The sequence below is a fragment of the Marmota flaviventris genome, chromosome 7 (assembly GCF_047511675.1).
Source record: "Marmota flaviventris isolate mMarFla1 chromosome 7, mMarFla1.hap1, whole genome shotgun sequence".
Lineage (NCBI taxonomy): Eukaryota > Metazoa > Chordata > Mammalia > Rodentia > Sciuridae > Marmota > Marmota flaviventris.
In genome coordinates, this window is record NC_092504.1 from 141,537,639 (window position 1) to 141,554,406 (window position 16,768).

Consider the following 16,768-nt stretch of genomic DNA (forward strand, 5'->3'; position numbering starts at 1 on the left):
TGACCATATGCCAGTAAGTTTTTAATCTAATGTGTTTATCACTAGGATGAGGCCAAAATGAAAGTATAACCATTAAAGAGTCCCCTCCAAACCTACTGTTGGCTCACTAGTCAGTGCCATCTGAGTAGGATTGTCATTTGTAAGTTTTTAAATGGTGCCAGGAAAATCAACATCTATTACCAGTCAAGTCAAGCCTGGATGACTGGGAAAATGGTACATCACTGAAGTGAGTTGGTGAGGCAAGTGGTTTTCAGATCAAGATGACATACCTCGTGTTGGATGGGGGCACCCAGAGGAATGCCTAAGCTAAAGAATGTCATAGACATTTGCATAGAGATGCTGTTTGAAGACATGGTTAGATTCATTCTTTGAAATATTTCTGCAAACTGGAGCTCCTGGGATGCCAGGGACATGACTCACTCCGAATCCAGAGGCCTCAAGACCAGGAAAGATGATGAGGTGGTGCAGTGCGAGGCCAAGGTTTGAGTGCCAGGACCGCTGCCGTAAGCCCGGAAAGCCTGGCATTCTGGTGTCCAAGGTGGAAGAGAAGCATACCTTGGCTCCAGGGGAGACAACGGTTCCACCTTTCCTGTCTGTGTTCTGTGCAGCCCCAGCCAATGGGTGGAGCCCATGCACATCAAGGGCAGATTGTCCTTCTCTTACTCCACTCACACACCGGCCCATCTCTTCTGGAATCGCCCTTGCAGACAAATCAAAAAATGCCAGTTCTGGAAGTCTTCCTTAATCCAGTCAAGTTAACACCAGATTAACCGTCACAGTAGGTAGACTCTTAAAACCAGGGACCAAGAACCTCATGACTGTGTTGTTTGTATCTGTGGCATATAAGCATGTGCTCTTACGAAAATTAGAGACAAGTCCTAGCACATGAAATGTTACTACGACAGAACCACATTGGTTTGGGTCACCAAGCTGATCAGGATCAACTCGATTTCCCCGTTATCACTCTCCTAAGCACATGGTTACTGCTTCTTAAATTTCTGAGCTGACTGGAGTCCCACCACCAGCCCTATTAGCATGGATATGGCCTTTCCCATTACAACAGGTGTAGCAGCCCTGGTGATCACCAAAGGCAGTGACCCTGTGTGAGTAAACTCTAGCAGCCAGGCTTAGGCAGAACCAGGCAGTTCCCTAGTGGAAACCACTGGAAGCTGTGGAGAGGTGGAGTTTACCAAGAGCCAGCAGAGACTGGACGCCTTGGAAAGCTGCTAGGATCAAAAGATGAAAAACTAGAAAGATCAGGGTCAAAGGAATCAAGAAATATGATCCCAAACCTACCTTTCTAAAGTTCTGAACAAGCGTGGCTAGAAAGGCCAGGTTCTTTCCACCTTGCTGGAACTTGACCTTTGTCCTACTTGAGACTTTGACAAATAGGTAAATTTTAAAATGAAAAGGGAACAAAAGACTAGGAACAACTGTAGTGCCCATTACTGGGACTGGGTGGAACAGACGGTAAGCTGTAAAATCAGTGAGAAGTAGCTCGGTGTGCAGTGTGATGTCAAGGATGAATTGCTAGGTGAAAAAGGTAAGGTGGAGAAAAGTGTGACTAGGCAAGGAGAGGAGATGTGAACAGGGTGCTAGCATTCATCTAAGAAAGTCGGGGGCTCCCCTTTGTTCACATACCCTGGCTGCAAGTGAAGAGAGGAGGTAGCAGAAGCAGGGTGGCACCACTCTGCAGACCATAATGAAAGAGAAGACCTGGGCAATCATGTGGGACCACTGACCCAGGCCAAGGTCAGCCAGGCATTTGCACCTCGGCATCACCTGTGAGGGTTTATTCAGAAAATCAGACTTGATCCTGTGCAAGCCTCTAGGAAATCGGGGAGGCAGGGGAACAGTAGGTAACATCTCAGGGTGCAGTCAGCAAAATAAAAGGATGTGGGAAACCATATTTAGGATATGATCTACTGTTTTCAACACAAATGATTAGAGAGGAAGACAAATCCTCTAGATACAAGATATAGGAGCTCAGTGCAAGGTGTTGCTTCTGTTTTAATCCCAAGTCAGACAAACCAGCTGCCATTCACTTAGGACTGCTGAAAAGTGTTGGCCCTGGCTAAGTATTGATAATATTAAAGGATTATTGCTGTTTTTAATATGGAGTAAAGATGTATGGTTCTGCCCTTTTTGTTTAAAAAAAGCACTCTTTTAGAGATAATCTACTCAAATATAGGGTGACTAAATATTATGATTATGGGATTTGCTTCAAAAAATTTCTGTGCAGTGCTGGAGCTGAGGCGTGAGTGTAGGTGAGCAGGATCAGCCCTGAGTCCAGCACTGTTCAAGCTGGGAGGAACGTGAGCGAGTTTGCCCTCTCCTGCTCCCTCACGTTATATGTGTTGTATGGTTAAAGTGACATTTCATCCGGAAGTATTGTTCCCCTACTGTTCACCCAAGTGTTCATCTTCTCCACCTTCCCTGTCTTCTCTTTTTGCAAAAGAATTGGACCAATTTCTAAGTGGGATGGAGCTGTTGTGAAAGACACTTCAAATTGCCTTTCAGCCACTCTGAATTACAGAAGGAAGTCAGTCTTCCCAGCATGCAGTGTGGCCACTTCATTTCTCTTCTTAAGCCCTGTCAACATGCGTTTCCAGTTACATGCACAATTTTAATTGAATTTAGGGACTGTCTCCAAATAAAATTTCCATAAACTTCCAAACTGAGCAACTCCAGATCTGACCTTTTTAATCCATTTGCTATTCATGACCCTCCTCTCCCCTCAAAAAAAAAAAAAAGTTTTTTGTTTGCTTTTTCTCTCTTTCATTGAGACTTCTCTGGGTGCCAAGAAAACGAATGAATTTAACACAAAATGCTTCTAACTTTGCCCATGACCTATTATTGTTATTTATTCAAAAAGAATAATCTGATTTTTTTTTTCTTCTAAAGATTCCATAATTTTCAAAGTTGCTTGGTGGCCCTTGAGACTTTGGGTAATACCTGTGGCCTGGAAACCAGGTGGACAGCCTGAAACGTTATCTTGGTCTCAGGTGAGCAGCATGGTACACGACTGGCAGCAGGCCCAACCCTGGTCTTTGGAAGTATGCGCTGCCGGGCATGGACCCCAAGTGGCACCTTTGCAGCAGGCTGTCATCAGTGTGTAATACACACATTTTGAGGCAGGTGTAACCAAAACCATATTTGAGACAAAGTAGTTTATAAGCAACACACATTGAGGTGTACACAGAAAAGGAGAGAAAGCAGCAGTTCCATCTTCTCCCCCCACCGGCCAACATGGGCCTGTCTCAGATCACCTGTCCAGCCCTGCTGAGGCCATGCCTTCTCCACCCAGAAACAAAGGTTGTTGTAGCACCTGTGTGAGATCACACACACACACAGAGGAAATGACCTAATTCAGTTTGACCCTGTCACCTGTACCCTTTCCTCATCAAGTGACTGAACCAAGACAGACTCCAAAGGAATTTAGTCACTGGGACTGATTAAATGAGGACTTTCTCATGTCTAAAGCTGTGAGCTTTAAAATACAGGAATCGGTCATGTTTTTTACCACATGGGAAATGTGCTCGCTCTAGCCCAGTGTGTTGGTGCACTCCTGAAATCCCAGTGGCTCAGGAAGCTGAGGCAGGTTGATCTCGAGTTCAAAGCCTGCCTCAGCAATTCATCAAGGCCCTAAGCAACTCAGCAAAACCGTATCTCTAAATAAAATATGAAAAAAACGGCTGGGGATATGGCTCAGTGGTAAAGCACCCCTGAGTTCAATCCCTGGTAACCCATCCTCAAAAAAAAAAAAAAAAAAAGTTACTCACTCTATAGTGAAAGAGGAGTAAAACCAAAATAGAGAAACAGAATTTTGGAAAGACCCAAACACAGTGACATGCTCCAGCAATCCCAGCTGCTTGGAAGCGGAGGCAGGAAGGTGGTTTGAACCCAGGAGTTCAAACCCCTGCTGGCAACATAGCATTCTGGATTCTGCTGCTGCTTGGTCCACAGAGGATGCTCAACCTCACTCCTGTCCTTAGGTTCTGTTAGACCCAATTATATCATTAGAATAAATTCCCCTTTTTTATTCAAATTGGATTTTTATCCCTAGCAATTGAGCCCTCCTGCTTAGCAGATGTCCCAGCTGACTGCATGTATTTGGAGAAATAAGAAAAGCTAAGGCAGAAACTGGTCGACCTGGCTCAGAGGCGTTCACAAACGTACTGTGTAAACTCTCCTGAGTCCCTCTTGCTGAGTTAGCCTGGTGTTTCCCATGGCAATTAAAGGATATGGAGCCTTAAAGGCTTTTCAGGACTTGGATTTCTCGTGAAGGAAAACAAATCAAAAGTATTCATTAAAAGATTGATATAAAAATTTAATGATTCTGAGGTTAACCCAAAACTTAACATAATCTTTCATGGTAACAACATTTGTGTATGTCTGTGGGTTTCAGATTCTATACTGCTAAAATGAGCAGTCATCAGAAAGATATTTTAAAATATTTTGTTTCAGCATGTAAAATCCTGTTTTATTGCAGAACTCTTTTGTTAAAGGTATAGCTAGGCTGGATTGTTGCCAGACTGATGGGATCTTAGCAGGCCACTTGATTTGTAAAAATTCACAAATGCTGGGTCTTGAAGCTGAGGGTGGTAATGTGTATGTCATACTCCAGTACAGTAGTTTAGGTTATGTGTCTTGTGAATGGATTTGTGTCTACACGTGTGTGTGTGTGTGTGTGTGTGTGTGTGTACATGTGTGGATGTAGACATGTTATTTCAAAGAGAATGGAATTGGGGGTGGGGCAGGATCTGTGCTTCAGGCTTCTGCTGGCTCTCACCTTATCCATTGTAGTTAGGAAACGTGCAGAAGAGATCCTCAGCATACCCAGTTGAAGGTAGCCTGGGTTTGCCTCCTGTCAGATGCCAGCATACTAAAATGGAGATGTGTGTTGCAAAAGCCTCGCGATCTCTAGGCTAGCCATTTGATCTCCAGATGAGAAGGTTCCTCTATGAGAGGAAACCTGGGCACCCTGCTTGCATCTCCTCCTCTTGACAACATCAGAGGGCACTTTCATGTGAGTCCTTTACCTTTCATAATAGGGAACACATTGACTGAGAGATCTCAGAGCTGTTTCCGTTCTATGGTGACCCCTCGTGCCCAGCTGACTCAAGGCTCTGTGTAAAAAAATTCTGCTCAATAGAAATATCTATTAGTTTCTTTCCAACTATGCATTTTTTAATGGTTAGAAATGTGAGAAAAGCTTGCCTAGTTTAAAATAATGTAAAATGTATGGATATAGTCCTAAAATTTATTAAACATGTATAGGTGAGCATACATACATGCATATATACTCAGATTTACTTGATTTTATGACTTTAGGGTTTTTTTTAATATGTATTTTTTAGTTGTAGTTGAATACAGTACCTCTGTTTTATTTATTTTTATGTGGTGCTGAGAATTGATCCCAGGGCCTCAAACATGCTAGGTGAGTGCTCTACTGCTGAGTCACAACTCCAGCCCCAAGATTTTTAAAACTGGATAATCTATCCTTTAAAAAAATTTACCATTACGCCAGGCACTGTGGCTCACACCTATAATCCCAATGGCTCTGGAGGCTGAGGCAGGGGAATCCCAAGTTCAAAGCCAGCCTCAGCAATGGTGAGGCAGTAAGCAACTCACCCTGACTCTAAATAAAATTCAAAATAGGGCTGGAGATGTGGCTCAGTAGTCAAGTGCCCCTGAGTTCAATTCCTGGTATCCTGCCCACCCCCCCAAAAAAAATTCACAATTAGCTTGTCAAAGATACCAATTACTGCATTTCCAATACCAAACAGCCTCACCAAGTGATAATTTAAATATATCTTTTAAGCATATATTTAATATATTTTAATACATTTAATTATATTTAATACATATCTAAACATATCACATACTTTTTAATTTTTTTGGAGCATGCGTCATCCATTGTCAGCCGGTAGCCCCACTGTCTCTCACCATTCTTTTTCTGCAGCCCTTTCCACATCTGTGGACTGTCCATATGGCCTTTATCCTAATTTTTAGTTTAGGCTTAACAGATATTTTCATGTCTGTTTTTAGAAGGCTTTCTGGCTTTTCTTTTTGCTGAACTTGACACAGAACTTATTTGCTTATTAGCCTTCTTGCAAAGTAGAATAACAGTAGTTAACAAAGAGGTGTTTAGGTTTGATAATGGACTTAATTGTCAGAAGAGAAAATAGAAATATTTGGGCTCAGGCCTTTAAAACCTGCATCATCTTTATTCTCACCCTAGCCTGGGCACAGAAATACCCTATAGAGCTTTTGCAAGTATTTGCCACCTTTTAAGTTGCGTCGCATATATAATCTTCTTGTTAAAAACAAGAGCTGGATCTCACTGTTAGCTTTCAAATCAGTAAAATCAGATTTTCCGTATCCTTTTCTCCTTTTGTTTCACTCCTTAAAAGTCAACAGTCTATATAATTTTGCAGATAAGGAATCTACTCCTGCAGTTTGCAAATACCCAGCATGTAGTGCTATTATCAAACATCAAAAATTCACTCATGGGTTCACTCAAATCACACACATTAATATGTGCCACTTGTGAACTCTGATCTGATCTTGAGACTCAGGTTTTGCATTTCTTTACTGGTGTGCCTAAATTTGCACTCAGAGTGCCTTATTGCCAAGCTCATTTTTTGTTTGTTTTGATAAAACTAAGATGTAAGTCTTTAGGTTCCTCTACATTTCAATAAAGATGTAAATAAGTATTTAGTTACACTCAGGGGCAACTGTCAATTCTCTGGGATGTAAGAGGCCTTAGAAAGTAAAGACTTCCCGCCTCTAGCATGCTGCAGGCACTTCCGTGTGTTTCCTGGACCCCCCCAGTGTGGCAGTTGCAGGCCAGTTGTGTGCCAGCCTGAGGCATCTGGAAAGGGGAAATGGGAAGGCATCTATAGGATTTAGAAGATTTGGAATATGGTTACTAGAGCAGTAGCTCTTCGCTTAAAGATTGTGATGAAAGTTTTGAACCCTCTGTCTAGAAAAATACAAACGTGTATCCACAGGGTTATGTTTCCATAGGTATCTGTTGTGTTCTTAGATTCATCTGGGCATCTGTAGGCTGTACATTAAGAATGTTTCCATGTGGACAATCAAATAAACAGAATTGGTGAAACATGAGTAGCAGCCAGTTCAGCTAACAGATGAAACAATGCCACTTTATAATTATTTGAATTTAAAACAAAATAATGTAATGTCAGCTTCTCAATCAATGGCTTGTAAAAAACATAAGCATTACCAACCAGTGGAAAACACCTCAGAAATGCAAAAATAAAGAAGACATGTGAGAATATTCTGGGCTTTTTCAGAATATCTTATTTGATGGTGATGGTGTGCTGCCATTTAATTTACATCCACTATATATATATATATATATATATATATATATATATATATATATATATATGCTAGAGGCAGGGAAAGAGCCTTCCCTTCTCTGAGAAATAATACAACTGTTGTTGAGAATGACGTCCATAAAATAAGTGTAGGATAAATAACCTCCCTGGTGTGTGCTCACCAGGACCTGTCTTCACATATCCTTAGCTACTGATGGGCCAGTCACTTTTTTCTGTTTATCACAAATAGCCATTGACACTAAATACTAAGTTTTTAGGGGTGCCAAGGAAGCTTGCAGGTCAGCCCAGGTCAACCTGCAGCTGATTGGAAAATGGGAAGGAAGTAAAGGCTCATTATAGATTAAGACTGGAGGTAAAAGTGCAGAAGGCTCTAACCCCACAGAATACACCACTCAGCAAGTCTTCAGAAACCAGGATCCTGAAGTGGACTGCACAGGGCATCCTGAGCCAGGGTGTCAAAGCAGGCTGCTATGTACATCTGTCAGTGGAGCAAGGTGTGGGGCCTGACAGTGAAGATGACTGACAGGTGAGGGAGTAGGGTATGTTAATACTCTAACACCCTTACCCAGCCCTGCCCCTCCTCAGCCTGTGTCTCTGGAGTTCCCAGAGTCCTGGCATTGAGGGTCAGGCCCTTCAGAGTTGGGGAGGAATCCTAGAGCTCTCGATAGCTGAGCTTGGCTTGCTTTCCTCTCCCCAGGACATCCTTCTGTCTTCCTGTCCTCTCTCCCATGCTGAGTGCCTTTATTCAGAGTTCAGAGCCTCTTCAGGGGTCTGCCCACTTTCTGGCCATAGCTGGTTGCCAGCCCAACAAAGGCCTGCAAATAACACCTCTGAGCTCTTTTAGTCTTTAGTAGGCAGGTATCTTGGTTGAACTTGTTCTGGCAGAAGGGGTGTGTGTTTAAAAGGCAAAAAATAGTTTACATTCTATCTAACATGCTAACAGTGTGCCTGACAAAGAGCAAGACCAAGGCTGCAGGGCCTTCTTGGAACTTAGTCTGGAGAGGGAGGCAGACACTGAACACAAGGACTCAGGTCTCCACAGCTGCAGTGTGACAGAGTGTGGGCAGTGAAAATGCCATACGACAAACAACCCTAGAACCAGAGGCATGGCCGGTGGCGAGGTGGCTTACAGGACGCCCTCCGCGGATGCACGCACACCAATTCGGAGGGCTGTGTGGAAGAGGCAGAGCTTCACACTTGTTCACGGAAAGCCGGACTCTGCTTCCTCTCTGCTGTGCCCCAGCCCCCACCCAGTGTCTGACACCTACAGGCTGGTCACAGAGATTTCTTGAGTAAGTGAATGAAAAGGGGCTCTTTCCCCACCAGGGTCCTGTTCTCCCTGTTTCCACATCAGTTGATGTGTTCTTTGCAAAGCTAAAGTACTTATTTTTTACCTTGTTTTGGTTCAAGGGAAGTTAAAAGCACCTAAATTTCCCACAGGTGCAAATGGTTGTAGAAACCACATGCTGGAACAATTAAATAAGATGTCAGAACTCAAGATCCTTTCATCCCAAAAGCTCTCTGGAACAATCACTATGTGTGTACAAATTTTTTAAAAGCATAAGCTATTCCAGGCTTCTGCACGTGAGCAGGAGTGAAGACTAAACACTGCAGCTACGTATTTTGAAGGCCTCAGAATGACTTTTATTGAGCAAAATTAAGCAACCCATTTTTTTCCCCTTCTCTGTCACTGGATTTGAATGTGTCTTCAGAGAACTTTTTATTTTTTGGGGACTCATACTGTGTGGCATTGAGATCATGTGACTGTAACATAAGCCCAGATGCATCAATGATCCTGAAGCTTGTTTTGCAAGGGGATTCAGACCAAGAGCACTAGTTGGGTCGTTCCTCAGATCTGAAATCTGTTCTCCAAAGTTCTCACTTCTGACCTCACCCTCAGTTTTCCATGAGTGGCATTTTAAAGGACCAATTTAGGTAAGCACTGCTGGCCTCCCTCTGAATCCCCTTCTGGCCTTGCTCTGCGAGCTGCCTTCTTGGCAGTGTGGGGCAGCTCTCACTGTCTGTGCCTGTGACCATCTGGCTCTCATTTGCCAGGTGCCTACTGTATGCTCTCAAGGCACATCTCCACACCCCGGGCCATTCGGCCATCTTGAGCAGGGCTCAGTGCGCCCCAAGGGAGGGGCCTCTGCTGGCTTCCCCCACTCAGCCTCTTCAGCACTGGCTGCTCATGCGCAGCAGGATAGGCTCTCTCCTGGGTTCCTAATCCCTCAGACACACAGAGAGGGAGGTCGTAGGACTCTGAGAGTGAAAAGAAAAGCAAGGGGCGGGAGCCAGGCAAACACAATGCCAGCCCCAGGCCCTCGGCCCAGCATCCCAGCCAGCACCAGCTGCAGCCCAATTAAGCTCAACAGGTCACAGGTGTTTCAGACAGAAGACGCTGTTAACAAAACCGCTTTCTTGAAAATACCTCAGACTTTTTAAAGCACTGCAGCCTATTTCTTTTGGTGGATTCTTCAAAGCTATTTAGTACACTTGAAATACAAAGAAACTGAGATTAGCCTTGCTGGAAGGCGGGCTTTCTTCATGCCAAACAGCAGGAGCAGCACAGAGACAGCATCTCTGCCAGTGTGTGAATTCAGTGTGCAGCTGCAGTTGAGAGGACACGGGGCCTCCCTCTCCTCCAGCTCCGCCCCTCCTGAACCTTGCCCCAGCTGTGCCAGAAAGCGCCCAGGGTCGAATCCTTGTGTTCTTAATCCCAGCCTCTAGCATGCAGGCGTGGTTTCCTATAACTTTCAAATTGCCTGCCATGTTAAAAGTAGGTGCATGAATCCAGCAATCACGAGCTACTTTTCCTTGCTTAATGTCATCCATTTAAGAAACTTCACTTCTGGCACGTTTAAAATCGATGCCCTCATTTTCTTCACAGATCCAAGAGCTCCCTGTCCCTGCTGGTAGTGGGGGGCAGGAGGGTGACAGAACCAAACAGAACTTTCGTTGGTTGTATGAGCCGCATTAGAATCTCTGTTACCCCTCCATCTTGAGGATAATGATAATCGCCAAGGTAGTTTATTGGCAAAAGTCAAGTTAGAACTTCAACATCTCTGTTAGGAGGGCAACCCCTAGACCCCCTGTGCACAGGTGCACTGGCAGCAGCCTCCCCTCTCTCCATGCTTACGTGCCACTGTGCCTACACTCTCCTGTTGTCACTGCTACAGTCTGCTTGCAGCCAGCCAAGAGCAGGGACCTGCAGGTTCCCCAGGACCTGTTTAGAGGAGGAAGTTCTGTGATAAAACTTTATAATGGTTCCTAATCTCTCAAGGCACCAAAAAAGAAGCTGGCACTACTGTGGAACTGAGAAGAAGGTCCTGCGCAGGAGAGAGCACACTTGGACAGAGTCCGCATTGCAGGGTCTTCTGCTGATGGCATCGTGGCGGGCAGCCTTCGCCTTGACTGCACCTTAGAAACCTCTGCTGTCTGCTTAGACCAAGCCGTGCTGGTCTCAGCCTCCGCTGCGGGCCTGCTCTCCCTCCGCTAAGCTGGGCCACCTGTTCAAACTCTTCTCATCTGGTGGGCTGGGGAAGAGCCGGCAGCTATGGAGAAGAGGTCTCGTTTTTTCCACACTGAAGTATGACATTGTTCTGACTCTTCATGGTGTTCCGAATTCTGTACAATTTCCTTTCTTGCCCTCTTGCATTTAAACGTGAAGTAATTAGATTTCCCAAGGTTCAGTGGTCAAGAGCCTCCCATCCCAGGGTCGCCTCCCATCCCAGGGTCGCCTCCCGCACGGTCGCAGCAGGACTGTCTCGCGTAATCCAGTTACTGCTGTATTGTTGCAGAGGCCCTCCTTTGCCAGGGGGCAGGCGTAGCATGGAAACCCATCCTCACATGTCCCTTTGTCTCCATCGCAGAGTTACTTTTTTCTGCATTTGAAAGTAATTATTTGCTATTTTTTTCAGGGACTCTGTTTTGAGGATTTCTAAACATTTCATAGAAATCTTTTCCTGCCTCTTAGGAATCATCTCAGATATGTCTGACTCTTTCATATGGAGTTCCTGTTTGTTTTTTATTTCTGTCAGATGTCTGATGGTCAGATCTGTTTGGACTGAGGAATGAATGGAAAGAGAGTTTGTGGCAAGCTGGCACCAAAGAAATGGTGTCATGGCCACTGAACAAAAGCTTGTCAGAGTCCAGCTCTGGCAGCAAGCTCTCAGGCCCACGCTGCCACCTTTTGTCTTATTTTCTCCTTTCCATAAACAGGTCATGTTTTCACCTTCACCACAAGGCATGTATGTGTTCTAAAAGCTTGACCACCCAGTGTTTAGTAAAAACTGAGAAAGGATATACACTCAGCCAAGCCATGTCTGCTTCTGCAGCTTAATGGCAAAAGCAACCTTGCTGACGGTTAGCGAGGAGCACATGGAAATGACCTCCGCTGCAGCTGGTGGAGGAATGTGCAGGATGGTCAAGGGATTTGAGGAAGGCTTCTAAAACGCTCTCTGCCAGAGAAGTCAAAGAGCTCAGAGGGCTAAGAAAGAAACAGACTAGTTTGATACTCCAGGGAGTCTGATTCAGATTTGTGTATTCACCTCCACATCTTAGTGAAGTTCTTCTGTGCCCTTATGGGAAAATCAGCTGAATTCCCCCATGGCTGAAACAGCCTGGCCCCGGCCTGCTTGGTCTGGGATGTGATCCTAACAGGGTGGTGAGCTGAGCTGGGGTCCCTGTGTGCTCTGTAGAAACAGTCTTTCTCACTCCCAGTGCGGTTGTTTTCCATAACAATGCGGCAAAGAAGATCCTGTCCCTGTGTGACACTTTTGACCCCTAAAGAAGTCTCCTTCAAAACTATCACAGGCATGGTTGTATTCTTAGAATTTCTAATGTATATTACTTTTGCCAAAAGAACTGAACCTAGAGTAGTGCCTAGATTAAGAAAATTGCTGGAGATAAGCGTAAATCACAGTATTGAGCAGTTTTTATAGCTGACTTCATCTTCAGTCAGCAAACTTGAAGTACAGCTGGCAAAGTCTCGATTGTGTGAAACAGAAGTACAAGTACTTGCAGGGTACTGGCCAGACTTGGGAAAGATGCACGTTTGGAAACACTTAATTTTTTTCCTTTTGGAATTTCTACTAAGAAGCCCTGTTATGAGGAAGGAATAAAAGCAAAAGGGACCTTTGGAATTGCGCTCTGCCGGGTCTTGTGCACCAGCCACTTGTGGATTTGGTTTGCAGCTGTACCTGCTCTGCCTTCGCAGGCTCCAAAACTGGGAGTTGACTGTCCTTGACTAGCTTTCACTGCCATTGTGGTTCATGTGACTTTGAGTCATTATTATTTTTTGTTATATTTGATTGTAACATTGCTCCTTTTTAAAAAAAAAATTCTCCATTTTGGCTCTGAGGCTGGTTGAGCATAATCCTTAGTCTCTTTTTTCCCACCTTAACTTTATTCTTTTTAGTCAGGATGTCCTTAACAGACCCGTGTGTATCTAAATTCTGTTCTTCACACTTCATTTACAAAACAGGAATTTCTTCCTTCTGTCCACACCAAAGCACTTCCCTTATGCCTTCCTGGCAGTACTTCTGATCCTGGGCACATGTGGAAGTAACCCATGTCCTTCCCTGCTGGGTCCTGAGGGCAGGAGGAGTGCATCGAGACAGCCCTGGATCTGCACTTGGCCTGTGTAGTCACTGCAGAGAGTAGCTAGACCACAGTGCTGACTGATCCACAGGGTCCTATTTGCAGTTGGCAGTTACTGATTGTAAACTACTAGGTAAATATGATGGAAAAATAGCAGAGAGGATTGCCAAACTGACTTGTTCTTTTGGGCATTTCCAATAAACAAACCGGTGTGGCGTATCTTGAAGCAAGTATTGAGCTCAGGTGGCCCTCTGCCACCCTAGGGAGTGCCAGGAGCTGTACTCCTTCCCTGCCAAGGAAGGCGCCTTCACATTCAGCCCACAAGTGAGGATTCCATTGTCTCTGGAAAGTTCATCCCTGTGTAGCCCAGGCATTTCCCAGTCAAAACTCAGTCTCCCAGCTTGGATGGCATGGTTTGTGAAGGTCAGGCCACCACTGGGAATAAATAGTAAGGGATTGCTCTCGAATGTTAGCCTGCACTAGAGGCTCCAATGTAACAAACAGCTACCTTTCAAGGGGCCACACTCCTCTGTGTGTCTCACCACCAGAGCCCCCTGTGTTACTACCAAGGAAGCTACCATGAAACTCAATGCAGAGCTTATAGAAAAATCTGCAGATACAGGTGCAAACGAAGTAAGTGATTTTCCAAAAGGAATTACTTAGGGAGAAGATGGAAGCATGGGCTTTTAGGCTTCCCTCAGTGACATGCCACTTGTGCTCCCTCCATTTACCGACCTTCTTGTGCCTTCACAGTCATCTCTCAGTCTCCCACTTTAATGCCTGCTGCCTGCCATCTGGCCATGCAAGCCCAATCCCAGAACTCACCAGGCTTTGGGTCTCTCTCCTTCCTTGCTCAACACGCCTCCACCAGCACTTCACATGGGCTTGCCTGGCTGCTCCATTTGACAACTTCCAACACTTCACACCTCCTGTGAGCATTGTGCAAAAACCTGGGCATCACCACACAGCAAGTTAGTGCAGTAGTTAGTTCCCATCTAGCATATATAGAAAGTACTCAGGAATTGGGCTCTGTATTCTCTGAGGTACATCTCAGCTAGTGAGCATGCAGGAAGTGGCATTGGCCTGAGGACCGTGGCTTCCCTACCCCTGCAGCCTGGAGAGAGCTGCCTAGTGAACACCCTCCTGTCCTGGGGGGCCTGCCGCCAGCCGGATGCAATTATTCAGACCTCAGCCCTGCAACCGTGGCTTCAAGTTATTGCCCAGGTGAAGAAGTGCTGCTTAGTTGGGGGGGACTCTCCCAACTTGGCCCCTTCACCTCCATTTTCGGAGGTTCCCAGGGTCTTGTCAGAACACTGCGGGGCCACTGCGCAGCCAGCTCACCGTGCGGGCACTTCCCGGCTTTTGCTGTGCTTATTAATTCTCACAGTCTTGTTTTGAAAAGAACTCTTTTTGCACCAGAACATGTGGTGAAGTGGTTTCACTAATCCCTGGAGGTTTTGTTTTTCCTTCCTACTAGTCGGGAGCCACTCTTTTGGGAACAGCATTGACATGCATAGCCACCATGGTTAACTTCAGTGCTCATTAATGGAGCCCCAAACTAATAGTTACATTGTCGTCATTTGACAAAGCCACCTAAATCTATGCATGATTTTTTTTTTTTTTTTGAAAGCTCCCAAAACATGCTGCTAAATCCCCTAAAAAGCCACTAAACTGCTTTGGCAGCCATTAGCCCAGCATAAGCAGACGCACTCTTTTCAGTAAGTGAACAAACAGAGGAAAGATGCTGAATGGCTGGACAAATGTGTTTCAGCTGCCTTTCATTTACCTATATGAGGGCGCAGTCCATATCAATCACTGTTTTCCCTGCTGCCCTGAAAATCACAAGATGGCCTTTTATGCCACAGCCTCTTCCACCACAGCAGTGAGCCTTCAGAGTGACGCTGGCGTCAGCCTGCTTCCCTTCTCAGGTCCAGGGAGCTGGAAACCTTCCCTTCCGCCTTCCTCCACCAACTTTCCTCTCCCCCTGCACCCAGTTTTTCCAGCTTTCCTCCCTGAATAAATAGAATTCGCTTCTCTGTTCTAATGTGGCTTTCCAGAGTAAATGTGGACAGCCCTCTCTGATATCCCAAGATTTAGGAACTCCTTTAAAAGATGCACAGAAAGAAACGCCTCTCCATGCTGGAATGCATCCAATTGAAAGGATCTGGAGGTCTGGGCTGTGACAGGTGTGCTGGTGAACAAGCCTCCTCTGCAGCACCTCCTCCCCACCTCTCCCACGCCCCACCCCCACCCCGCCCTAAAAGCCTGGGTGGTAAGTCCTTCCTTTGCAGTTAGGAGCAAACGCAAGATCGCATGTGCCTTATCTTACACAGCTTTGTGCTCCTGATTCCAAGTGCTTGTTACATTATTTTGGAATGAAGGAAGGAACAGGAAACTGGATATGGTTACTTTGTATCCTTTTAAAAATTTGAGTGGAATAACTGGCAGAAATTTTTAGCAACGTGCTTGTTATCACGAATGAATATTTGGAATATCACATTTCTGAAAAAAGAGTGTTGATTGTTTTCCTCTCCTTGTGTGTATTTTTATTTTCAGATCATAGCCGTCTGCAGAGAGGCAGCTCTCCTGGCTCTGGAAGAAAACATCAAAGCCAACTGCATTATGAAAAGGCATTTTACTCAAGCCTTGAGCACTGTGGCCCCGCGAATCCCTGAGTCACTGAGACGCTTTTATGAAGAGTATCAAGAGAAGAGTGGGCTGCATACACTCTGAGAAAATCCCCACATCCATTAAGCCAGACTCCTTTCTAGAGAAACATTGGCTTTGTCTTATTTTTTGTTATTTAATTTTGCCATAAAAGTGTTTTTTTTTTAAATCCCTACTAGATAAATTGTTTGAAGTAATTTCACTTGAACTGAGGGACTTTAGTCTTTACACACGTTTTGAATTATATGGATGCATTGAAAAATCTGTGGATATGAGTTTACATTAGTTTTCTCTGGAAATGTATGCCAAGTTTAAAATGCTTAGCCTTTTCATTTTTGACCTGGTCCGTTCATCCCTTGAGATGATTTCCTTGCTCTAGAATTCACTCTGATGCCCTCCTAAGTGTCCCACCTTAGGCATCTCTCTCAAACAACAAGATAGGGAATGTATGTGGATGAAGGCATCGTGGAAAACACTGAGCTTTGTTTTTGGAAGACCAGCCAATGAAATATCCAGATGCCACCAGGTGTCTCTGGCCTTGTTTGCAAATGCATGGTTGTCCTCATTATAACTCACACCTGCATCTGTGGCAGAGAAGAGTCTTGTTAGGTCAAGGCTGGGCCGTAGTGAAGCACTTGCCATCCATGCCCAAGCCATTGGTCCAGCCCCTAGCACCACCAAAGAACTTGTTTCATGTAAATCAGTGCCATCTTAAGGGTTAAAATTTATAATTATAAGGCCATTCTAAGCCCAGAACAGCAGTAGGCTTGATTTTTTTTCCTAAAATGCTATAAATACATCACATATAAAGTATTAATGTTTTAATTCATATGTATTTTCAGGTTACAAGTGAACTTTTCTGTTCAAAAATAAATTTTTTAAAGTGTACTCTTCATATTGTATTATGGTATCATCTAACTATGTTTTATATTTATGTGTCTATTTATATGTCCTCAGGATTTCTGGACACTTTAATGCTTCATAAAGACCCTTTGAAACCTGGAAAGCAATTCACTAGCCTCCAAATCACACACTTGTCAGTGAGCACACCTGTAATCCCAGCGACTCGGAAAGCTGAGGCAGGAGGACCACAGGCTGGAGGCCAGCCTCAGCAACTTAGCAGGCCCTGTCTCAAA

At 44.7% G+C, this 16,768-nt stretch overlaps 1 protein-coding gene across 2 annotated transcripts in view; it reads left to right on the forward strand.

Annotated features, from left to right (window-relative positions):
• Afg2a (AFG2 AAA ATPase homolog A) overlaps positions 1–16,520 on the forward strand; it is a 271,575-nt gene extending 255,055 nt beyond the window's left edge. For both annotated transcript variants that reach the window (XM_071614708.1, XM_027955852.2), the window contains one exon: positions 15,522–16,520. In XM_071614708.1, the coding sequence (XP_071470809.1) occupies positions 15,522–15,698 (177 nt within the window). In that variant the 3' untranslated portion in view covers positions 15,699–16,520. The remainder of the gene's footprint in view (positions 1–15,521) is intronic.
• The last annotated feature ends 248 nt before the right edge of the window (positions 16,521–16,768 follow it).